Raw genomic sequence first — 25,848 nt, forward strand, 5'->3', positions numbered from 1 at the left:
TGAAGGACAGCTCCGCCCCCTCCCCCGCCCTCCCTCCCCCTCCCTCTCCCTCCTCCTCCTCCTCCTCCCTCTCCCTCCCTCTCCCTCCTCCCGCTCCTCCGCCGGCCCCGCCGCCGCCGCGGCCGCCGCAGCCGCGCCTGGGCCGCCTCCCCCGGCCGCCCGCCCGCCCGCCGTGCCCGGGCGCTGCCGCCATGCCCCAGCCGGCCCCGCCGCGCCCCGCAGCCGCCGCCGGCGCACCATGAAGCGGCAGAACGTGCGGACGCTGGCGCTGATCGTCTGCACCTTCACCTACCTGCTGGTGGGCGCCGCCGTCTTCGACGCGCTCGAGTCCGAGGCGGAGACGGCGGAGAGGCGGCGGCTGGAGGCCAAGAGCGACGAGCTCAAGAGAAAGTACAACCTGAGCGCCGAGAGCTACGGCGAGCTCGAGCGGGTCGTGCTCAAGCTCAAGCCGCACAACGCCGGCGTCCAGTGGAAATTCGCCGGCTCCTTCTACTTCGCCATCACCGTCATCACCACCATAGGTACCGGCTGCCCCCGCCCCGCCCGGCTCCCCGCGGGCAGATCCCGGCTCGGGTTTTTTCTGGGTGGGATCGGGGGATCCACGCGGGAAGCACCGGGAAAGCCCCGCCTGTCCCCGAGGGAGCGGGGGGAAATCGGGAGCTCGGCGCTTTCGCCGCCCGGGGACCCCCCCGGCACAGCCGCCGCCCGTCCCGCTGGGGCCGGGGCGATCCCTCCGCTCGGCTCCTCCGGCACCGGGAAAAAAGCCCGGTGCTCTGTGTCACATCCCTTGGGATCGGTGCGATCCCTCTGCCCGGTCTCCCCTGTCTCCCATCCCGGTGTTTTCGGAGCGATCCCCCTGCCCCGTTTCCCCTGTTTCCCATCCCGGTGTTTTCGGGGCGATCCCCCTGCCCGGTTCCTCCTGTTTCCTACCCCGGTGTTTTGGGGGCGATCCCCCTGCCCGGTTCCTCCTGTTTCCTACCCCGGTGTTTTGGGGGCGATCCCCCTGCCCGGTTCCTCCTGTTTCCTACCCCGGTGTTTTGGGGGCGATCCCCCTGCCCGGTTCCTCCTGTTTCCTACCCCGGTGTTTTGGGGGCGATCCCCCTGCTCGGTTCCTCCTGTTTCCTACCCCGGTGTTTTGGGGGCGATCCCCCTGCCCAGGCCCCCCTGTCTCTCATCCCGGTGTTTTCGGGGCGATCCCCCTGTCCGGACCCCCTTCTCTCCCATCCCGGTGGGACCGGGGCGATCCCTCTGCTCGGTTCCTCCTGCACCGGGAAAAAAATTCCCGGTGCTCTGTGTCTCATCCTTTGGGATCGCGGCGATCCCTCCCTGGCTCCTCCAGAAACGGGAAAAACCTGCCCAGACGCCCCTGTCTCCCATCCCGGTATTTTCGGGGCGATCCCTCTGCTCGGTTCCTCCAGCACCGGGAAAAACCCGCCAGGACCCGCCTGTCTCACATCCCGGTGGGATCGCGGTGATCCCCCTGTCCGGTCCCCCCCTGTCTCCCACCCCTCGGGATCGGGGCCATCCCTCTGCTCGGTCCTCCTGTCTCCCACCCCTCGGGATCGGGGCCATCCCTCTGACCTGATTTCCGTTTCTCATCCCGGTGTTTTCGGGGCGATCCCCCTGCTCGGACGCCCCCGTCTCCCATCCCTTGGAATTGGGACGATCCCCCTGGCCCGTTCCCCCGGCTCTCCCATCCCGGTGGGATCCGGGCGATCCCTCTCCGGCACCGGGAAAAACCTGCCCGGTGCTCTGTTTCTCACCCCTTGGGATCGGGGCGATCCCCCTGCCCGGATCCCCCTGTTTCCCATCCCGGTGTTTTGGGGGTGATCCCTCTGCCCGGATTCCCGTCTCCAATCCCCTGGGATCGGGGCGATCCCTGCCCGGCTCCTCCAGCACCGGGAAAAACCTGCCTGGTCCTCGCTCTCTCCCATCCCTTGGGATCGGGGCGACCCCCCTGCAGGGACGCCCCTCTCACCCATCTCGGGGTTTTCGGGGCGATCCCCCTGCCCTGACTCCCGTTTCCCATCCCGAAGTTTTTGGGGTGATCCTCCTGCCCTGATTCCCATTTCCCATCCCGGTGTTTTGGGGCCATCCCCCTGCCCGAATTCCCGTCTCTCCCATCCCTTGGGATCGGGGCGATCCCCCTGTTTCTCATCCCGGTGTTTTGGGGGCGATTCCCCTGCCCTGATTACCATTTCCCATCCCGGTGTTTTTGGGCCGATCCTCCTGCAGGACCCCCCTCTCTCCCTCCCATCCCGGTGTTTTTGGGGGCGATTCCCCTGCCCAGACTCCCGTTTCCCATCCCGAAGTTTTTGGGGTGATCCTCCTGCCCTGATTCCCGTTTCCCATCTCTATGTTTTGGGGCCAATCCCCCTGCCCAGATTCCCGTTTCCCATCTCTATGTTTTGGGGCCATCCCCCTGCCCAGATTCCCGTTTCCCATCCCGGTGTTTTGGGGCCATCCCCCTGCCCTCATTCCCGTCTCTCCTATCCTTTGGGATCGGGGCGATCCCCCCGTTTCCCATCCCGGTGTTTTGAGGGCGACCCCCCTGCCCTGATTCCCATCTCTCCCATCTTTTGGGATAGGAGTGATCCCCCCGTTTCCGATCCCGGTGTTTGAGGGGCGATTGCCCTGCCCTAATTCCCGTTTCCCATCCCGGTGTTTTTGGGGCGATTCCCCGCCCAAGTCCCCCCAAATCCCCGACCCCGGGACTCTCCCCCCGCCCCTCTCCCACCGGGAAACCCTCGCGAGACCCCCGGGACCGGGGAATGCTCCTGGCCGGGACCCTCCCGACCCTTCGATGTGTCCCCAAGGCGCTGTCAACCCCTGTGGTGGCTCTGCTGGCCCGGACACCCCTGTGGGACCCCCAGCCCGGGGGAGGGGACAGGGACGTGTCCCAGCCCCATGGGGAGAGGGGTTTGTCCCTGTAGGGTGCCCATCCCCACAGGGTGTGTCCCTATAGGGTCCCCAGCCCGGGGGAGGGGACAGGGGTTTGTCCCTGTAGGGTGCCCAGCCCTGTGGGGAGGGGACAGGGACATGTCCCCACTCTGCCAGGCTCTCCGAGGGGGTGTCACCTCTGTCCCCCACACTCAAGGATGTCCCCAGCCCTGTCCCCACTCTGGGAAGTGTCACTGGGGGTGGCCCCTTTGGGACCTACCCCCCCCCTCCCCCCCCCCGTCACCCTCATTGTCACCCACACTGTCACCCCATTGTCACCCTCACTGTCACCCCTCTGGCCTTTGGGTCCCCTCCAAGGGTGGCCGGGGTCACCCAATGTCCCCTGGTCCCCAGCTGCCCCCCAAACTCTGCCCTAGGGAGGGCCTGAAGGGTGGGGACAGGAGAGGACAGTGAGGGGACAGCAGGTGACACAGGGCCCTGGCCACCATTCAGAGAGGGGAGGGATGGGTTAATGGGATAATGGGATAATGGGATAATGGGATAATGGGATGGGGGACACCAGCTTTGGGACAGATTTTGGGGTGTCCCTGGTTACCCACATCTGTCACACGGATTTTGGGGTGTCCCTGGGTCCCCAGAGCTATCACACGGATTTTGAGGTGTCCCTGGTTACCCACAGCTGTCACATGGATTTTGGGGTGTCCCTGGGTCCCCAGAGCTGTCACACGGATTTTGGGGTGTCCCTGGGTCCCCAGAGCTGCTGTCACATGGATTTTGGGGTCCCTGTGCATTCCCAGGACTGGGACAGGGATATTGGGGTGTCTGTTTGTTCCCGGGGCTCAGATCCAGGTATTGGGGTGCTCGTGGGTTCCCAGATTTGGGCTGTGGATATTGGGAGGATTTCCGGGCCCTAAATCCCGGTGTGCGGAGGCAAAAGTGTTCCCGGTGCTGGAACACCAGGGTTGGGGTGCTCGTTATTCCAGGAGTTTTTATCCCGGTGTTTGTCATTCCCAGAGCAGTTGTTCCAGTGTTGCTTATTCCCAAGGCTTCTATCGCAGTTTTTTTATTCCCAGAGTTGTTATTCCCACCCTCAGGGTGTTCATTATTCCCAGAGCTGTTAGCCCTGAGTCAGGGTGTTCATTATTCCCGGGGCTTTTATCCCGGTGTCAGGCTGTTATTCCAGGGCTTTTCTCCCAGTGTTTGTCATTCCCACCCTCAGAGTGTTCCTTATTCCCGGAGCTGCTATCCCGGTGTTTGTTATTCCTGGAGCTGTTATTCAGGTGTTTGTCATTCTTATTCCCACTCTCAACACATCCCTTATTCCTGGGGCTTTTATCCCGGTGTCCAGCTGTTATTCCAGCGTTTGTCATTCCCACCCTCAGGGTGTTCATTATTCCCAGAGCTGTTATCCTGGTGTTTGTCATTCCCAGAGTTGTTATTCCCATTCCCAGAGTCTTCCTTATTCCTGGGACTTTTATCAGGCTGTTATTCCAGGGCTGTTATCCTGGTTCCTGGTGTTTGTCATTCCCATCCTCAGGGCATTCATTATTCCCAGGGCTGTTTTCCCAATGTTCATTATTCCCATTATCCTGGTATCGGGGTGTTTGTCACTCCCAGCACTATCTCGGTGTTTGCTATCCCCATTCCCCCCCCCCCCCCCCCCCCAAGTTTATTATTCCCATTATCCCGGTGTCAGGGTGTTTGTCATTCCCGGGGTTTTTATCCCTGTGTTTTACACTCCCACCCTCAGGGTGTTCATTGTTTCTGGGGCTGTTTTCCCGATGTTTGTAATTCCCATTATCCCTCAGGGTGTTTGTTACTCCCGGAGCTGTTATACCGGTGTTTGTTACTCCCAGAGCTCTTATTCCCACTCTCATGGTGTTGCTTATTCCCGGGCTTTTATCCCAGTGTTTGTTATTCCCACCCTCAGGGTGTTCATTATTCCCGGGGCTGTTATCCCGGTGTTAGTCATTCCCATTATCCCGGTGTCAGGGTGTTTGTTATTTCCGGGGCTTTTATCCCAATATTTATTATTCCTGGAGCTGTTATCCCGGTGTTTGTTATTCCTGGAGCTCTTATTCCCACTCTCAGGGTGTTGCTTATTCCCGGAGCAGTTATCCTGGTGTCCAGCTGTTATTCCATGGCTTTTATCCCTCTGTTTGTCATTCCCACCCTCAGGGCATTCATTATTCCCGGAGCTGCTGTCCTGGTGTTTGTCATTCCCATTATCCCGGTCTCAGGGTGTTTGTTATTCCTGGGGCTTTTATCCCGATATTTATTATTCCTGGAGCTGTTATCCTGGTGTTTGTTATTCCTGGAGCCATTATCCCAATATTTATTATTCCCCGTGTCAGGGTGTTCTTTATTCCTGGGGTTTTTACTCTGGTGTTTCTTATTCCCACCCTCAGGGCATTGATTACTCCCGGGGCTGTTTTCCCCATGTTCATTATTCCCATTATCCTGGTGTCAGGGTGCTTGTCATTGCCGGAGTTGTTATCCCGGTGTTTGCTATTTCCAGGGCTTTTATCCCAGTTGTTTTTTTTTATTCCCAGAGTTGTTATTCCCACTTTCTGGGTGTTCCTTATTCCTGGGGCTTTTATCCCGGCGTTTGCCATTCCCAGAGCTCTTATCCCGGTGTCAGTGTTTCATTATTCCCGGGGTTTTTATCTCAGTGTTTTTTATTCCCAGACTGCTATCCCGGTGTTTGTTATTCCCGGAGCTGTTGTCCTGGTATTTGTCAGTCCCATTATCCCGGTGTCAGGGCGTTCATTATTCCCCGGGTTCTTTTCCAAATGTTTATTATTCCCATTATTCCAGTGTCAGGGTGTTTGCTATTCCCAGGGTTTTTGTCCTGGTGTTTGTCATTCCCGGAGCTGTTATTCCCACTCGCAGGATGTTCATTGTTCCCCGAGTTTCAGGCTGTTATTCCCAGAGCTGTTATCCTGCTGTTTATTATTCCTATTATCCAGGTGTCAGGGCGTTTGTCATTCCCAGCACTTTTATCCCTGTGTTTGCTATTCCAGGGGGTTTTATCCCCAATGTTTATTATTCCCATTATCCCGATGTTTGTCATTCCCATCCTCAGGGTGTTCATTATTCCCGGGGCTGTTTTCCCAATGTTCATTATTTCCATTATCCCGGTGTCAGGGTGTTTGTTACTCCTGGAGTTGTTATTCCCACTCTCAGGGTGTTCATTATTCCCGGAGCTGTTATCCCAATGTCAGGCTGTTATTCCTGGAGCTCTTATCCCGCTGTTTGTTATTCCCGGTGTTTGTTATTCCCATTATCCCAGGGCTTTTTTCCCAATGTTCATTATTCCCGTTATTCCGCTGTCAGGGTGTTTGCTGTTCCCAGCACTGGTATTCTGGTGTTTGTTATTCCCAGAGCTGTTATCCCGGTGTTTGTCACTCCCATTATTTATTCCCATTTTCCCGGTGTTTGCCATTCCTGTTATCCTGGTGTCAGGGTGTTTATTGTCCCTGTTATCCCGGTGTTTGCCATTCCCATTATCCCATTATCCTGGTATTCACTATTCCTGTTATCCTAGTGTTTAGTATTCCCATTATCCAAGTGTTTTCTAATCCCATTATCCCTTCATCCTGCTGTTTGTTGTTCCCATTATCCCAGTGTTTGCCATTCCCATTATCCCATTATCCTGCTGTTTTTCTGTCCCATTTTTCCCCTTGTTTACCATTCCCATGATCCCAGTTTCCTGGTGTTTGCCATCCCTGTTATCCCAGTGTTTGCCATTCTTGTTATCCTGTTATCCCAGTGTTGTTGGCCATTCCCATTATCCCAGTGTTTACCATTCCCATTATCCCATTATCCTGGTGTTTTTCTATCCCATTTTTCCTGGTGTTTGCCATTCCCATTATCCCAGTGTTTTTCAATCCCATTATCCCATTATCCCGGTGTTTGCCATTCCTGTTATCCCATCTTCCTGTTGTTTTTCAATCCCATTATCCCATTATCCCAGTGTTTTTCAATCCCGTTACCACATTTTTCCTGGTGTTTACCATTCCCATTTTTCCGGTCCTTACCATTCCCGTTTTCCCAGTGTTTGCCATCATCCCATCATCCCATTATCCTGCTGTTTTTCTGTCCCATTTTTCCCCTTGTTTACCATTCCCATGATCCCAGTTTCCTGGTGTTTGCCATCCCTGTTATCCCAGTGTTTGCCATTCTTGTTATCCTGTTATCCCAGTGTTGTTGGCCATTCCCATTATCCCAGTGTTTACCATTCCCATTATCCCATTATCCTGGTGTTTTTCTATCCCATTTTTCCTGGTGTTTGCCATTCCCATTATCCCAGTGTTTTTCAATCCCATTATCCCATTATCCCAGTGTTTGCCATTCCTGTTATCCCAGCTCCGACCTCTCCAGGCTGCCAGAAGCAACTGGAAAAGTTCTGGAATTGTGGCCAATCCTCTGGCATTGGACAGGATGGGAGGAATTGGGAATCTCCAAAGGGATCCAGCCCATCCCAAGGATCCCGGAATGCTGGAGAGGGACATGGACCTGCTGGGATCCATCCCAAGGATATATCGGGATCCCACTCTGCCTCTCCCAGGATTCCCGATCCTGGAATTCCCAATCCCACTGCCAGGCCCTGGGAATGCTGGAGCGGGACTGATCCCAACCCAAACGTCACATCCCAAAAATTCCTGCCCATCCCAGCATTCCCAACCTTAAATCCTGGAGCTGGGCTCCACTTTGGGATTGGGATGAGGATTCCCAATATCCCAAATTTGGGAATTGCAGAGGGAATGGCCTCAAATGGCTTTCCCTGAATCCAGCCCAGTTTTCCCAGAATTTCCAGGGATGTGGAGAAGGGTCTGGGACATCCGGATGTGCGGGAAGATCCCAAAATCCCACAATCCCACAAAATCCACGATTTGGGTGGCTGGATACGGCAGCAACGCTGGGATGGGGCTGGAATGAGAGGAGACCCATCCAAATCCAGGGAAAAGGGGAAGAAATTCCCATTATTCCCATGGAATTGGATTTTCCAAGGCAGGGAAATAAAAGGGATTTTTCCAGGAATTCACCACCGAGCTCTTGGTGGGACAGGGAAAAGCCAGACTGGGATTGGGAAATGGCTCCTGAGGTGGGGGAGATCCTGGTGGGGAAAAATCCGGGATTACAGATCCTGGTGGGACGAGGGGAGGAAAATCCGGGATTACAGATCCCACTGGGAAAAGTTTGAATCCATTTGGGGTTTTGGTTTTTTTCCCCTTTATCCATGAAAAAAGCCGAGAGAGGAGCAGCTCCTGTCGCTGCTCCAAAGCTTTCCTGTGGCTCCCAAGAAATTCCTGGCGCTGGGATGTCCCCTCTGCCCCCATCCCACAATTCCAGGGGCTGGGATGTCCCCTCTGCCCCCATCCCACAATTCCAGGGGCTGGGATGTCCCCTCTGTCCCCATCCCACAATTCCAGAGGCTGGGATGTTCCCAGGGGGTGGCAGTGTCACCGGCAGTGTCCCTTGTCACCTCTGCCGCTGTCCCGAGCCAGGGTGGGCTGCTCTGGCTCTGGATGGCTCCCAAAAGTCCCGATCCCAAAAACCCTGATCCCTAAAATCCCAATCCCAAAAGTCAGAATCCCAAAAATCCAATCCTAAAAAACCTGATCCCAAAAATCCCAATCACAAAAACCAGATCCTAAAAAACCCAATCCCAAAGAACCCGATCCCAAAAACCCCAATCCCAAAAATCCCAATCACAAAAGTCACAATCCCAAAAATCCTGATCCCAAAAGTCACAATCTCAAAAATACCGATCCCAAAAAACCCGATCCTAAAAAACCCCAATCCCAAAAATCCCAATTCCAAAAAAACAGATCCTGAAAAACCCAATCCCAAAAATCACAATCCAAAAAAACCCGATCCCAAAAGTGTCGATCCCAAAACTTCAATCCTAAAAAAACAGATCCCAAAAAACCCAATCCCAGAAGTCCCAATCTCAAAAATCTTGATCCCAAAAGTGCCGATCCTAAAAAACCCAGTCCTAAAAATCCTGATCCAAAAAGTCACAATCCCAAAAGTGCCGATCCCTAAAACCCCCATCCCAAAAGTCACAATCCCAAAAATCCTGATCCCAAAAAACCCGATCCCAAAAATCCCAATCCTAAAAGTCCTGATCCCAAAAAGCCCGATCCCAAAGTCCCGATCCCAAAAATCCCAATCCCAAAAGTCCTGATCCCAAAAGTTACAATCACAAAAATCACAATCCCAAAAGTGCCGATCCCAAAAACCCTGGTCCCAAAAACCCTGATCCCAAAACCCCGATCCCAAAAGTCCTGATCCCAGAAGTCCCAATCCCAAAATTCCCGATCCCAAAAAACCCAATCCCAAAAGTCACAATCCCTAAAACTCGATCCCAAAAACCCTGATCCCAAAAACTCCGATCCCCAAAACCCCAATCCCAAAAACCCCGATCCCAAAACCCCGATCCCAAAACCCCGATCCCAAAAACTCCGATCCCCAAAACCCCAATCCCAAAAACCCCAATCCCAAAAACCCCGATCCCAAAAACCCCGATCCAAAAACCCCGATCCCAAAACCCCAATCCCAAAAACCCCGATCCCAAAACCCCGATCCCAAAACCCCGATCCCAAAACCCCAATCCCAAAAACCCCGATCCCAAAACCCCGATCCCAAAAACCCCGATCCCAAAACCCCAATCCCAAAAACCCCGATCCCAAAACCCCGATCCCAAAACCCCGATCCCCAAAACCCCGATCCCAAAACCCCGATCCCAAAACCCCAATCCCAAAAACCCCGATCCCAAAACCCCGATCCCAAAACCCCGATCTCAAAACCCCGATCCCAAAACCCCGATCCCCAAAACCCCGATCCCAAAACCCCGATCCCAAAAACCCCGATCCCAAAACCCCAATCCCAAAAACCCCGATCCCAAAACCCCGATCCCAAAACCCCGATCCCAAAACCCCGATCCCAGAAGTGCCGTTCCCCGCCCCCCTCCCCGCGGCCGCGCGCAGAGGGAGCAGGTGGCAAATGCCACCGCGGTGTCACCATCTGTCACCGCCGCCACCCGCCCGAGCCTCTGCCACGGGAACAGCGCCCGGCGGGAGGCCGGGCCCTTTTGTCCCCGATTGTCACCTGCTGTCCCCTCTGGTCTCCCCCTGTCCCTTTCTGTCCCCGTTTGTCACCCCCTTTGTCCTGCTTGTGTCCTCCCTTGTCACCCCCCCCGTCCCCTTCTGTCCCACCCTGTCACCCCCTGACCCCTCTGTCCCCTCAATCCCCGTGTCCCCTCTGTCCCTCTGTCCCTCCTGTGTCCCTGTCCCCCCCTTGCCCTCCCGGTCCCCTCTGTCTCTTTGTCCTTCTGTCCCTTCCATCTCTCTGTCCCTCTGTCCCCTCTGTCCCTCCTGTCCCACACTGTCCTCTCTGTGCTCCTGACCCCCGTGCCCCCTCTGTCCCTTTGTCCCTCTGTCCGGCCCTTTACCTCTGTCCCCTGTGTCCCCTCAGCCTCCCATCCCCTCTGTCCCTCTGTCCCCCTCTGTCCCCTCTGTCCCTCTGTCCCCTCAGTCCCTCCTGTCCCTCTGTCCCTTCTGTTTCTCTGTCCTCTCTGTCCCCTCTCTCACCCTGTCCCCTCAGTCCCTTCTGTCCCCTCTGTCCCTCTGTCCCCTCTGTCCCTCTGTCCCCTCTGTCCCTCCTGTCCCACACTGTCCTCTCAATCCCCTGTCCCCTCTGTCCTTCTGTCCCCTCGGTGCCCTCTGTCCCCTTTGCCCCTCTGTCCCCTTTGTCCCTCTGTCCCCCACGTCCCCTTTGTCCCTCTGTCCCCCATGTCTCCTTTGTCCCTCTGTCCCGCGCTATCCCCTCTGACCTTCTTGTCTCCCTGTCCCTTCTTGTCCCCTCTGTCCCTCTGTCCTGTCTGTCCCCTCTGTCCCACCCTGTCCTCTCAATCCCCCCTGTCCCCTCTGTCCCCTTTGTCCCTTCAGTCCCATCTGCCCCTCTTTCTCCTCTGTCCCCCTGTCCTGCCCTGTCCTTCTGTCCCCTCTGTCCCTCTGTCCCACAGTCCCCCCTATCCCCTCTGTCCCCCCTGTCCTGTCTGTCCCCTCAGTCGCCTCAGGCCCCCATCCCCTCTGTCCCTCAGTCCCCTCTGTCCCTTCCATCCCACCCTGTCCCTTCTGTCCCCTCTGTCCCCCTCTGTCCCTCTGTCCCTCTGTCCCCCTGTTCCGTGTGCCCCGGGCCGGTGACATTGCCCCTGTCCCCAATCTGTGGCCACCCCTGGGGTCGGGAAGGGTTTGGGGACAGCGCTGTCACCTCCCATGGCACTACCACCCCCGGGTGGCGAGAAAGGCACTGAATTCCTGGAATTTGGGGGGGAAAACTCCAGAAATTGTTGGGAATTTCTGGGATAGGGAGCTCCCTCCGTCCCGTCAGGACATTCCTGCTCCCATTCCACAAAAACAAAACATTTCCATGGAAATCACTCCTTGGGATCAGCAGGGAAAGGGGAATTTCAGGGAATTCCCGCCCTAATTCCAAAGCTGGAATTCCTCCCACCCCTTCGGCCACTCCTGCTCCCATTCCACAAAAAAAAATTTTCCATAGAAATCGCTCCTTGGAATCAACAGGGAAAGGGGAATTTCAGGGAATTCCCACCCCAATTCCAGAGCTGGAATTCCTCCCAACTCCCTGGGCTATTGCTGCTCCCATTCCACAGAAAAAACATTTCCATGGAAATCGCTGGTGGCTCCTTGGGACGGAATTTGGGATCAACAGGGAAAGGGGAAAACTCTGCCGCAATTCCAGGGCTGGAATTCTTCCCACCCCCTCCTGGACATTCCTGCTCCCATGCCACAAAAAAAAAACCCATTTCCATGGAAATCACTCCTTGGAATGGGATTTGGGACCAACAAGGAAAGGGGAAAACTCTGCTGCAACTCCAGGGCTGGAATTCCTCCCAACCCCTCCAGCCGTTCCTGCTCCCATTCCACAAAAAAAAAACGTTTCCATGGAAATCCGTGCTGGCACCTCCTGAACCATCCACAGGCTTTGGAATCAAGAGGGAGAAAGGGGGAATATTCCTGAAATTCCTGGAATTCCCTCCTGGGTTTTCTCTCATGGGTTTTCCCAGAAAAGCAATCCTGCCCATCCCGGGGGTTGTTGGAGCATCCCATCCCCGGGAATTGTTGGAAAATTGGGATCGCTTCCCTTCCCTGTTCCACTAAGGATTCCTGGATGTTTCTCCTGGACATTCCTACTCCCATTCCACAAAAACAAACATTTCCATGGAAATCCGTGCTGGCACCTCCTGAACCATCCACAGGCTTTGGAATTAAGAGGGAGAAAGGGGGAATATTCCTGAAATTCCCTCCTGGGTTTTCCTGGGAAAGTGATCCCAAGCCCACCCTGGGGGTTTTTGGAGCATCCCATCCACAAGAATTGTTGGACAATTGGGATCGCTTCCCTTCCCTGTTGCACGCTGGAATTCCTGGATGTTCCTCCTGGATCTTCTGCATCCAGGGGTTTTCCAGAGGATCCAGGAAGGGGCTGGATGAGGATGTGGAGAATTCCCATTGGGATCGGAGCCGCTTCCCGCTGGGATGGGGATTTAGGATTTAGGGTGACAATCCCAGCTCGGGTTGAATCCGATGCCTTTTCCTGGGAATCTCTTCCCAAGGAGGCTCTGGCAAACACGAGGTGGGGAGGCCACGGGGTTGTTCCCATGGGATTCAAGGCAGGGATTGGGGTTGGGATTGGGATTGGGATCAGGATCCAGGATCAGGATCGGGATTGGAATTGAGATTGGGATTGAGATTGGGATCCGGGATCAGGATTGGGATTGGGATTGGGATTGGGATCCAGGATAGGGATTGGGATTGGGATTGGGATTGGGATTGGGATTGGGATTGGGATTGAGATTGGGATTGGGATTGAGATCGGGATCAGGATCATGGTCAGGATTGGGATAAAGATTGGGATTGAGATCCAGATCAGGATTGTGGTCAGGGTGAGGTTTGGGATCAAGATCAGAGTTGGGGTCGGGGTCAAGATTGGAATCAGGCTCAGGATTGGGATCAAGATCAGGATTGGGATCAGGATCAGGATCGGGATCAGGATCAGGATCAGGATTGGGGCCCCTCTGGATCTTCCCTCTCCCATCCCCTTCTCTTGCCCAGGCCATAAATTCCCGTCTTTTTTCCATCCAGGAGTGACACTATTAATTAATTCCCATTAATTCCCACTCCTGGCCTTTCCCAGCTGATTCCTCCCAAAATCCCAGCAAATCCTGACTGGGAGCGAGGAATGAAACCCATGGGCCAGGGAGATCAGGGGCAGGGAAAGCCATCCCAGATTTCTGAAGATTTGGGAGTTTTTCCTGGTTTTTCCCAAGCACCAGAGCTGGTGGCTCGGGTTCAGGGTGGATCCGAGAGCCTGGAATGGGATTTCTGGGATGGATGGATGGATGGAATCAGCAGCTCCCAGGGGAAAGGGACTGGATCCATTCCTTGTTCCTGTCCTGCATCCCCATCCCTGTCCTGCATTCCCACCCCATATCCCTGTCCCCATTCCCATGCTGCATTCCCACCCCATATCCCTGTCCCCATTCCCATCCTGCATTCCCACCCCATATCCCTGTCCCCATTCCCATCCTGCATTCCCACCCCATATCCCTGTCCCCATTCCCATCCCTCATCTGCATCCCATGTCCTAATTCCCATCCTACATCCCCATTCCTTATCCCCATTTCATAATCTCCATCCCATATCCCAATCCTGCATCCCCATCCCACATCCCAATCCCATCCCACATTCCCACCCCACATCCTCATCCCATAATCTCCATCCCTCATCCCATATCCCCATCCCGTAAAATCCATCCCAATCCCCATTCCATAGCCCCAACCCATATCCCCATGCTACATCCTCATCCCATAATCTCCATCCCACCATACCCACTCCATATCCCCATTACCACCCCATATCCCCACCCCATATCCCATATCCCCACCCCATATCCCTATCCTTTATCCCCATCCCCACCCCAAATCCCAAATCCCCATCCTCATCCCATATCCCCATCCTCATCTCATGTCCCCACATCCCCATCCCATATCCCCATCCTCTTCCCCGTCCCCACCACATATCTCCATCCCCACCCCATATCCCCATCCCCAAATCCCCACCCCACATCCTCACCCCATATCTCCATCCCATATCGCCATCCCATACCCCATCCTACATCCCCATCCCATAATCTCCATCCTCATCCCCATCCCATACCCCATCCTACATCCGCATCCCATAATCTCCATCCTCGTCCCCATCCCATATCCCTCGTCCTCATCCCATACCCCCAACCCCATATCCCCATCCCATATCCCCATCCCCATCCCCATCCCAAATCCCCACTCCACATCCTCATCCCCATTTTTCTGGGAAGGGCCTGGACACCCACCTGTGCCCATTTTGGGACACAAATCCGCCCCAAAATCCACCTCAAATTCCACCCCAAAATCCACTCCAAAATCCACCCAAAATCCAGCCCTAAATCCATCCCAAAATCCCTGAGGGATTTTATTCCCACTGGAGCTGTTTCGTCCCCCCCCCCGCCCCGATCCTCCCAGAACATTGGGACCGCCCCCCTTGGGGTGCCCCAGGACATTCCCAGGGCATCCTATCTTATCCCTGAGCTCCAGATCCCCCTTTCCACTGTAAGCCCCCCTTTTCGCATATCCCCACCCCATATCCCCATCCCCACCCCATATCCCCATCCCCATCCCAAATCCCCACTCCACATCCTCATCCCCATTTTTCTGGGAAGGGCCTGGACACCCATCCCTGCCCATTTTGGGACACAAATCCACCCCCAAAATCCACCCCCAAAATCCACCCCAAAATCCCCCCAAAATCCACCCCAAAATCCACCTCAAAATCCACCCCAAATCCCCCCAAAATCTATCCCAAAATTCCCTGCAAAATCCACCCCAAAATCGACCCCAAATCCACCCCAAATCCATCCCTAAATCCACTCCTAAATCCACCCACAAATCCAGCCCTAAATCCACCCCAAATCCACCTCAAAATCCATCCAAAGTCCACCCCAACACCCACCTCAACATCCACCCCTAAACCCACCTCAAAATCCACGCAAAATCCACCCCCAAATCTACCCCAACATCCACCCCAAATCCACCCCAAAATCCACCCCAAACTCCACCTAAAATCCACTCCAACATCCACCCCAAACTCCACCCCTAAATCCCCCCAAAATCCACCCCAAAACTCACCCCAAAATTCATCCCAAAATCCACCCCAAATTCACCCCCAAATCCACCCTAACATTCATCCCAAAATCCGCCCGTAAATCCACCCAAAATCCACCCCGAAATCCCTGAGGGATTTTTATCCAGACCCCCCTTCCTGCTGCGGGCCCCCCCTTTTCCAGGGAGAGGCACGGGGAGGGGGGGCGGGAAGGGGCCTGGCGGGGCCCCAGAATCCAAGGAAAAATTGCCAGTTTTGGCGCAAACAGGGAGCTTGGCCGGCGCCGGGATTTTCCATGACTCCATCCCGACCCCCCCGGCCGCGGGAGGCGCTGGGGGAGGGGGAATCCGGCACCCCCCACACCCCAAAATATCCGGGGGGGCCCCCACTGCGGAGCCGAGTCCATTTGGGAATGGCGTGGGAATGTGGGGGGATGTGGGAATGAAGGGGGAGATCAGGGTCTGGCCCCACATCCAACCCCATCCACCCAAATCCTGCTGGGAATGGGGGGTCCTGGGGGTCCCTGATCTTTGGGGTCACATGGGGGGATCCTGGAATGTTCCAGAACCGCCCTCCTATGGAATGGGATCCCGCTTTTCCAGGGGGGAAATATGGGAGAAGGGGGGAGATGGAGCAGAGGGGATGGAGGGATGGGTGGGTGGGTGGGTGGATGATGGATCCATGGATGGATGGATGGATGGATGGATGGATGGGTGGGTGGGTGGGTGGATGGATGGATGGATGGATGGGTGGATGGATGGATGGGTGGATGGATGGATGATGGATGGATCCAAGGAGAACTAGAACATGGCCAGTCGGGATTTTGGGAGTGCCAGGGGTCGCTCCAGCTCTTCATTCCCAGTTCAGCCCATCCCAGATCCCATCCCTCTGCTCTGGCTGCAGGAGGTGTCCCCATGTCCTGTGACCCCCAGCCCCACCCAGGGATTTTGGTGTCCCCATGTCCCCTCCTGTGTCCCCCAGCCCCATCCAGGCATTTTGGTGGCCCTGCATGACCCAGGTGTCCCCCTGGCTGTGTCCCCAGCCCGTGTCCCCCTGCCCATGTCCCCTGCCCATGTCCCCCTGCCCGTGTCACCCTGGTTTTCTCCCCCTGCCCATGTCCCCATGCCTGTGTCCCCTGCCTATGTCCCCTGCCCATGTCCCCCTGCCCATGTCCCCATGCCTGTGTCCCCTGCCCATGTCCCTCAGTGCCAGATCCGTGTTTTCCAGGACATTTTTTCCTGGAATTCCGCTGTCCCCAGCACCTGCTGCGTTCCCAGCCGCCATCTCCAGGCGCGTTTGCTCTCCCCAGGCACGCGGGGGTCTCTGGGGACAGCTGTGTCTCCTCCCCCCGCCTGGGGACAGCTGGGGTGGCCCCAGCACTGGGAAAAATGGGATCTTTACTGGGAGCAGCGGAATCCTTACTGGGAGCAGTGGGATCCTCACTGGGAGCAATGGGATCATACTGGGGACAGTGGGATCCTCACTGGGAGCAATGGGACAATGATCCTTACTGCGAACAATAGGACAATGATCCTTACTGGGAACAGTGGGATCCTTACTGGGAGCAATGGGATCCTTACTGGGAGCAATGGGACAATGATAAACTACTGGGAACAGCAGGATCCTTACTGGGAACAGTGGGATCCCTACTGGAAACAGCGGGATCATACTGGGAACAGTGGGATTCTTACTGGGAACAGTGGGATCTTTACTGGAGACAGCGGGATTCCTACTGGGAACTGCAGGATCCTTACTGGGAACAGTGGGATCTTTACTGGAGACAGCGGGATTCCTACTGTGAACAACAGGATCCTTACTGGGAATACCGGGATCCTTACTGGGAAAAGCAAGATCCTTGCTGGGAGCAGCAGGATTCTTACTGGGAACAGTGTGATCCTTACTGGGAGCAGAAGGATCCTTACTGGGAATAGCCAGATCCTTACTTGGAGCAGTGGGATCCTCACTGGGAGCAATGGGACAATGATCCCTACTGGGAGCAGATGCTGATCCTTACTGGGAGCAGTGGGATATGAGGAAGGGCTGGCACGAGGAGGCTCCTTCCATCCCCTGTCCCTGCTCCCTGAATGCCATCCCCTGCTTCCCTGAATTCCCTGTCCAGGTTCCCTAAACCCCCTGCCCCATTCCCTGCATCCCCTGCCCCATTCTCCATATCCTCTGCCCCATTCCCTGCATCCCCTGCCCCATTCCCTAAACTCCCTGCCCCATTCCCTACATCCCTTGCCCCACTCCCTACATTCCCTGCCCCATTCCCCGAATCTCCCTGTCCCTGATCCCTCAATCCCATCCCCTGCTTCCCTGAATTCCCTGTCCAGATTCCCTAAACCCCTTTCCCCATTCCCTGCATCCTCTGCCCCATTCCCTGCATCCCCTGCCCTGCCCCATTCCCTAAACCTCCTGCCCGTTCCCTGAATCTCCCTGAATCCCATCCCCTGCTTTCCTGATTTCCCTGTCCAGGTTCCCTAAACCCCCTGCCCCATTCCCCAAACCCCCTGCCCCATTCCCAAAACCCCCTGCCCCATTCCCCAAACCCCCTGCCTCATTCCCTAAATCCCCCTGCCCCATTCTCTGCATCCCCTGCCCCATTCCCCAAACCCCCTGCCCTGTTCCCTGCCCCATTCCCTGCCCCTCATCCCCATCCCACCCTCCCATCCCCATTCCCTCAGATCCTTCCCTGCCCTCCCAGCCCTCCCAGCCGTGTGTCCTCCTCCCCCTGCCCGTTCCCGTTCCCGCAGCTGTCCCGCTAATCCCGGCCATCCATCGCCCCGACAGCCGGGATCCGCTCCAGGCCCGGGGCCAGCCCTGCACCTGCTCCGGGGCCGGATCCAGCCCCGCTCCTCCGGCCCTAAAAAGGCCAGGATCGGCCGCGTTCCTGCGGGACGTGTCATCCTCCCTCCCTGGGGACACGATCCCTGCTCCCGGCCCTGCCCGCAGCGGGATCCCGGCCCCGCTCGGCTCCAGGGACACCCCCGGGAGCCGGGAAGGGCCGGGGGGCAGGAGGTGGGGAAGGAGCCGGAATTCCAGGCGTTATTCCCGGCGGATTTCCCGGCTGGGACGTGCCCTCCTCTCCAACACAATTTCTAGCCACCCGCGGGGCCCGGAGGGATTTGGGGGTCACCCCCGGAGCCGTTTTTCCGGGGTTTTCCCTTTCCTGCCATTCCCGACCTTCCCCCCACCCTCAGACGTGCCGGAGCTCAGGCAGCTCCTGCTAAAACCGGGAACGGGGGGGGATCGGGGGATTGACCGACGCTTGGAGAGCTCATAAACTCCCTTCCCTCGGGAAAGGGCGCTAAAAATAGCTCCGGGAGGCCGGGGAGGGATGGAGAAGCTGGAGGGGGCTGCGGAGGGCAGGAAAGGGCGGGAAGGGGCAGGAAAGGGCAGGAGGATGCTCAGGGAGGATGTCGGAAAAGCACCCGTGGGCACTGCGGGAGGCTCCATCCCAAAATCCATCCCGAACAGCCGGAAAGGGGATTTGGGAATTGCTGGGGAGGGGATGGTGAAGGGCGGGATGAGGGCTTGGGACTGGAAGGAGAATGAGGAGCTGGGAGAGAGGGACACGAGGAACAGGGAGAGAGGGACACGAGGAACAGGGAGAGAAGGACACAGGGAGAGAGGGACACAGGGATGGGACACGAGGAGCCGGGAGAGAGGTACACGAAGAACAGGGAGAGAGGGACACGAGGAGCTCAGAGAGAGGGACATGAGGAACAAGGAAGGGACATGAGGAACAGGGAGAGAGGGACACGAGGAACAGGGAGAGGGACGCGAGGAGCTGGGGGAGAGGGACACAAGGAACAGGGAGAGAGGGACTTGAGGAGTTGGGAGAGAGGGACTTGAGGAGTTGGGAGAGAGGGACATGAGGAACAGGGAGAGAGGGACATGAGGAACACGGAGAGGGGTACATGAAGAGCGGGAGAGAGGGACACAGGGCTGGGACATGAGGAGCTGGGAGAGAGGAACATGAGGAACAAGGAAGGGACATGAAGAACAGTGAGAGAAGGAGGAGGGAGAGAGGGACACAGGGAAGGGACATGAGGAGCTGGGAGAGAGGGACACAAGGAGCAGGGAGAGAGGGACATGAAGAACAGGGAGAGGGACACAAGGAGCAGGGAGAGGGGACACGAGGAGCAGGGAGAGGAGACATGAGGAACAGGGAGAGAGGGATGCGAGGAACAGGGAGAGAGGGACAAGAGGAGATGGGAGAGAGGGACAAGAGGAGATGGGAGAGAGGGACACAGGGAAGGCACATGAGGAACAAGGAGAGAGGGACATGAAGAATAAGGAAGGGACACAAGGAACAGGGAGAGAGGGACACGGGGAACAGGGAGAGAGGGACATGAGGAGCAGGGAGAGAGACACAAAGAGCTGGGAGGGAGGGACACAGGGAAGGGACATGAAGAACAGGGAGAGAGGGACACAGGGAACTGGATGGGACAAGGGAAAGGACACAATGAAGTGGGAGGGGTCACAAGGAGCAGGGAGTGACACGAGGAACAGGGAAGGGACAAGAGGAATGGGAAGGACATGAGGAACAGGGATAGAGGGACACAGGGAAGGGACAGGAGGACCAGGGAGTGACATGAGGAATAGGGAAGGGACACAAGGAACAGGGTGGGGGTGCAAAAAGCAGGGTTGGATCGGGGATGCTCTCAGGTAATGTTCAGGTCATGCTTCAGGTGATGCTTCTGTGATGCTGCAGTGATGTTCAGGTGTTTCTCAGGTGCTTCTCAGGTGATGCTGCCAGGTGATTCTCTCAGGTGTTACTCTCTGGTGATGCTCAGGTGATGCTCTGGTGATGTTCATGTGATGCTCCAGTGATGCTCAGGGAATGCTCTGGGGATGCTCAGGGGATGATTTCAGGCACTGCTCTGCAGAGATGTCCAGATGATGCTCCCAGGTGATTCTCCCCAGGTGTTTCTCAGGTGAGGCTTGAGCGAGGCTGCAGTGATGCTCCCAGGTGGTGCTCAGGGGACGCTCCAGTGGTGCTGCTCAGGTGATGTTTTCTGGTGATGCTCAGGTGACATCTCAGAGATGCTCTCCAGTGATGCTCTCTCTCAGGTGATGTTCCAGTGATGGTCAGATGGCGCTCAGGTGATGTTTTCTGGTGGTGCTCTGCCGTGACAACCCCAGATGCTGTTCAGGTCATTCTCAGATGTTTGCCAGGTGTTTCCCAGGTGCTGCTCTGTGATGCCCCAGTGATGATTTTTGGTGATGCTCAGGTGTTGCTCTCCAGACATGATCTCAGGTGCCACTCTCAGGTGTTGCTCTCTCTCCCATGATTCCCTTTCCATCAATTCCCTCCCATGGCTTCCCTCCCATGTATTCCCTCCCATTGATTCCTTCCCATGGATTCCCTCTCCATGGATTCCTTCCCATGGATTGCCTCTCATGGATTCCCTCTCCATGGATTCCCTCCCATCATTTCCCTCTCCATGGATTCCTTCCCATGGATTGCCTCTCATGGATTCCCTCTCCATGGATTCCTTCCCATGGATTTCCTCTCCATCGATTCCCTCCCACGGATTCCATCCCCACACAAAGAGGATCCCACGGCAGCTCCTCCTTGGACATGATCCCACGATCTCGATTTTCCCCTTGCTCCAGCTTCATCTGTGTCGTCCCGAAGGTGGCAGTGAGGGGGACTCAGGACTGGGATTTGGGACCCAGGATCAGCCGCCCTCAGCATTCCCAAAGGTTTGGGGGGTGTTCTGGGATCATGGCTGGGACAGGCCTTGGAAAAGGGGCCCAGGAATGCTCTGAGTCCAAAGGAAGAGGTTTGGAGTCTCCTTCCTGTTCCTGCCTGCTCCTGGTTTTCCTGGGAAAAGGAAAAGGAAAAGGAAAAGGAAAAGGAAAAGGAAAAGGAAAAGGAAAAGGAAAAGGAAAAGGAAAAGGAAAAGGAAAAGGAGGAAAAGTAAAAAATTAGAGGAAAAGGGAAAGGAAGAAAAAGGAGGGAAAGAAGGAAAATGAGAAAAATGTGAAAGAGAGAGGAAAGGAAAGTAGGAAAGGGAAGGTGAGGGAAGGTAAGAAAAAGAAGGAAAGGAGGAAAAATTTTTAATATAAGGAAAAGGAAGAAAAGGAAAAGGAGAAAGAGATAGAAACTAAGAAAGAGAAGGACTGGGAAAGTGATGGAAAAGGAAAAGGAAAAGGAAAAGGAAAAGGAAAAGGAAAAGGAAAAGGAAAAGGAAAAGGAAAAGGAAAAGGAAAAAAAGGAAGAAAAGGAAGAAAAGGAAGAAAAGGAAGGGAAAGAAAAATGGTAAGGAAAGATAAAGGGAAAGGAGGGAAAGGAAAAGGAAGAGAAAAGAAAAAGGAGACAAAGGAAGAAAGGGAGAAAAATACAGAAAAGATAAAAATAAATGAGAAAGAGACTGGGAAAGGAAGAAAGAGAAGGAGAAGGAAAGGGAGAGGGAAAGGCATGGAAAAGGAAAAGGAAAAGGAAAAGGAAAAGGAAAAGGAAAAGGAAAAGGAGGAAAGGGACAGGGACAGGAAAAGGAAAAGGAGGAGAGGGATGGGGACAGGAAAAGGGGCAGGAAAAGGGAGCAGCTGGTTCCTGCCACCCCCATCCAAGGCCTGCGCTGGCCCTGCCCATGGCATTCCGGAGTCCATCCGGGAGAGCCGATCCGCAGGCACGGAGTGGGATAAATCCCATCAGCAGTGCTGTGGGATTACGGGAGCACAGCTGTTCCCGGGCTGGATGCGGATGCAGCCCCCGGATGGCGGGAACTGGGGCACCAGGACAGGGGATGCGGGTGACAGGGGACAGACAGAGCGCTCAGCCCTGGTGACCACCAAAATCCCTGATTTCCCCATCTCCCAGTGAGTCTGGGATGGGAATTTTGGGAATTTGGGATGGGGAATGTGCCCCCACCCAAGGGTTCACCCAAACATTGTCACGGGCACAGCGTTCCCAGAGAAGCTGTGGCTGCCCCTGGATAACTGGAAATGTCCAAGGAAATGTTGGAGGGAGCTTGGAACAACAACCTGGGATGGTGGAAGGAGTCAGGTTTGGAACAGGATGGGATTTGAGGTCCCTCCCCACCCAAACCACCCCGTGATTCCATGAAAAAGGACACTCAGAATCCATTCACAGGGATTTTTATGGAAAAGGGAGGTAAAGGGGAGAGAGACCATTCCTGGAGTCCTGAGAGTCCAAGTGAAGCCTTTAATTCCTAAAACTCTTTCTAGGAGGGGAGTTAGGGTGCGGATGGATCCAATCCCGGGCTGGGAGAGCTGGGAATGTGCAGCTGGATCAGGGAAGGATCCAGGGAATCCTTGGAGCCTTTTCCAGAGGGAAAGGAGAGCTGGGATTTGGGCAAGGGCTGGAGGGGCAGGAGCCAAGGAATGGCTTCCAGTGGGAAAGGGGAGCTTGGGATGGTGGGATCTTGGGAAGGGATTCCTGGCTGGGCTGGAATTCCCAGGGAATCCCTGGATCCCTGGGAGCATCCAAGAGTGGATTTGGATCACCCAGGTATCATGGGAGGTGTCAGGCTTGGAATGGGATGATCTCTAAGCTCCCCTCCATTCCCTCACTTTGAGATCCCACACCTCTCCCACCCTCCCCACCGACATTCCCCACTCCCCATTCCCTCCGGGATCGCTGATCCGACCCCTCTCTCCCTCTCCCCGCAGGCTACGGGCACGCGGCGCCCAGCACGGACGGCGGGAAGGTTTTCTGCATGCTCTACGCGCTGCTGGGCATCCCGCTGACCCTGGTGATGTTCCAGAGCCTGGGCGAGCGCATCAACACCCTGGTGCGCTCGCTGCTGCGCCGCCTCAAGAAGCGCCTGGGCATGCGGCGGCCGGAGGTGTCCATGGCCAACATGGTGACCATCGGCTTCTTCTCGTGCGTCAGCACGCTCTGCATCGGCGCCGCCGCCTTCTCGCACTACGAGAACTGGAGCTTCTTCCAGGCCTACTACTACTGCTTCATCACGCTGACCACCATCGGCTTCGGCGACTACGTGGCGCTGCAGAAGGACCACGCGCTGCAGACGCAGCCGCAGTACGTGGCCTTCAGCTTCGTCTACATCCTCACGGGGCTGACGGTCATCGGCGCCTTCCTCAACCTGGTGGTGCTACGCTTCATGACCATGAACGCCGAGGACGAGCGCCGCGACGCCGAGCAGCGGGCGCTGCTCAGCCGGGGCGCTCGCTCCGGAGCCGTGGCCGCCGTCCCCGAGGCCGCCGCGGTGGCCCCGGCCGAGAGCGGCTTCAGGAACGTCTACGCCGAGGTGCTGCACTTCCAGTCGGTGTGCTCGTGCCTGTGGTACAAGAGCCGCGAGAAGCTGCAGTATTCCATCCCCATGATCATTCCCAGGGATTTGTCCAGCTCGGACACGGGCGTGGAGCGCAGCCACTCGTCGCCCGCGCGCTGCCCCGAGACTCCGGAGCACCGGTGCTTCTGCCGCTCCCGGCGCTCCGCCATCAGCTCCGTGTCCACCGGGCTCCAGAGCCTGGCGGCGTTCCCGGGATTCGCCAAGAGACGCAGCTCCGTGTAGCCCCCATCACACCCTCCCATCCCGGATCCCTCCTGGAGCGGGAGGAAGCTGCTCCAGACTTGGGAATGACGCCGGAGCGGGGCCGTGCCCGTTGGCTCCAGAATGGATTTTAATTTAAAACCTCTTGGATTTTAATTTCACACACACACACACACACACACACACAAAAACCACCCCTTGAAAATGTGAAACTTGGGAGAGCGGGAGAGCCTCGGAATTGAGGGGCACGTCCCACTGTGGGCAGCTCTGGATCCTCGGGAATTCCCCGAGGAAGCGCAGAGGGACCCGACGGCCGCGGAAATCAGGCTAAGAGGGGCTTAGCCGGAGCTTTTCCACATCAGCCGCCCGCAAAAGCAGCCGGGAGTCACGTAGGCTGCTCCAAACCCTGGGATTTGGGGCTGTCTTAACCCAAATTCGTGGCGGGGCAGAGCTGGGAGTCCTCGGGATTTAGCGGGAATCATCCGTGGGAGGCTGGCTGATCCCACGGGATATCCGTGTCCATCCACGCCGAGGGTCTGGGGATGGGGTTGTTCCCCTCAGGAAGGTGTTTGGGGAATATCTGGGATATTTTCCCAGGGGATCCCCCATCTCCATCCTCCCCAAGGCTCCAGGGGTGGAATTGTTCCTCCTGGGAAGGTATTTTGGGGACAATCTGGGATATTTTCCCATGAGATCTCCATCTCCATCCTCCCCAGAGCTCCAGGGGTGGAATTACTTCCCTCAGAGTAGTTTGTTTGGGGATAATCAGGGTATTTTCCCTTGAGATCCCCATTTCCATCCTCTCCACGGATGAAATTGTTCCTCCTGGGAAGGTATTTTGGGGAAAATTCAGGATGTTTTCCCATGGGATCCCCATATCCATCCTCCCCGAAGGCTCCAGGGATGGAATTATTTCCCTCAGAGTGTTTTTTTTGGGACAATCTGGGATATTTTCCCGTGGGATCCCCATTTCCATCCTCTCCAAGACTCCAGGATGGAATTGTTCCTCCTGCGAAGGAGTTTTGGGGGAAATCTGGGATATTTTCCCATGGGATCTCCAATCTCCATCCTCCCCAGGGCTCCAGGGATGGAATTGTTCCTGCTGGGAAGGTATTTTGGGGGAAATTTGGGATCTTTTCCCTTGGGATCCCCATTTTCATCCTCTCCAAAGCTCTGGGGGCAGAGCTGTTCCTCCTGGAATGGTATTTAGGGAAATCTGGGATATTTTCCCATGAGATCCCCCATCTCCATCTCCATCCTCCACAAGGCTTCAGGGGTGGAGTTGTTCCTCCTGGGAAGGTATTTTGGGGGAAATTCGGGATCTTTTCCCTTGGGATCTCCGTCTCCATCCTCCCCAAGGCTCCAGGGATGGAATTGTTCCTCCTGGAATGGTATTTTGGAGACAGTTTGGGATATTTTCCCATGGGATCCCCATCTCCATCCTCCCCAGAGCTCCAGGGATGGAATTATTTCACTCAGAGTGGTTTTTTTTGGGGGACAATCTGGGATATTTTCCCGTGGGATCCCCATTTTCATCCTCTCCAAAGCTCTGGGGGTAGAGCTGTTCCTTCTGGAACAGTATTTGGGGAAATCTGGGATATTTTCCCATGGGATCTCCATCTCCATCTCCATCCTCCACAAGGCTTCAGGGGTGGAGTTGTTCCTCCTGGGAAGGTATTTTGGGGGAAATTCGGGATCTTTTCCTTTGGGATCTCCGTCTCCATCCTCCATAATAGGGTTGGAATTATTCCCCTCAGGGAGGATTTTTTGGGATATTTTTGCCTTGGATCCCCATCTCCATCCTCACCGGGACTCTGGGAATGGAACTGGTCCCTCGGGGAGGAACTTTGGGGGCAATTATCCCCCGGGATCCCCCTTCCCATCCTCGCCGGGACTCTGGGGATGGAATCTTTTCCCTCAGAGAGAAATCCGGGACGTTACAACACTCCTCCATCCTTCCCTCCACACCCCTTCCACCACCGCCCTCACTCCTGGGACACTCCCGGAATTCCCTGGGATACCCCGGGGGTCACCTCTGTCACCACCACCCCGACAGGGAAGCAGAACTTCCCTCCTTTCCCATTCCCGCCCTTCCAGGATGGAATTTTCCCCTCCCATCACCAAAAGCCCCTCCAGGGGACACGGGGGGAGGGGGCACAGAGGGGACACGCGGGGGACCCTCCTGGAGCGCTGGAGGTGGCAGGGGGGGACTTGGGGGATGTTCCATC

At 56.0% G+C, this 25,848-nt stretch overlaps 1 protein-coding gene across 1 annotated transcript; it reads left to right on the top strand.

The window, feature by feature from the left end:
• The first annotated feature begins 238 nt into the window (after positions 1–238).
• On the top strand, positions 239–23,641 carry KCNK3 (potassium two pore domain channel subfamily K member 3). The gene is made up of 2 exons (XM_058802420.1): positions 239–521; positions 22,773–23,641. The coding sequence occupies exons 1-2, from the start codon at positions 239–241 to the stop codon at positions 23,639–23,641; spliced, it is 1,152 nt and encodes a 383-aa protein (XP_058658403.1).
• Positions 23,642–25,848: the final 2,207 nt, after the last annotated feature.

The sequence above is a fragment of the Ammospiza caudacuta genome, chromosome 3, assembly GCF_027887145.1.
Source record: "Ammospiza caudacuta isolate bAmmCau1 chromosome 3, bAmmCau1.pri, whole genome shotgun sequence".
Lineage (NCBI taxonomy): Eukaryota > Metazoa > Chordata > Aves > Passeriformes > Passerellidae > Ammospiza > Ammospiza caudacuta.

What these genes read in the sequence shown, in the direction of transcription:
- KCNK3 (XM_058802420.1), top strand. Translation starts at nt 239, where the DNA reads ATGAAGCGGCAGAACGTGCGGACGCTGGCGCTGATCGTCTGCACCTTC. An exon ending in CACCGTCATCACCACCATAG is followed by an intron (nt 522 to 22,772) that starts GTACCGGCTGCC and finishes CTCTCCCCGCAG; the next exon opens with GCTACGGGCACGCGGCGCCC.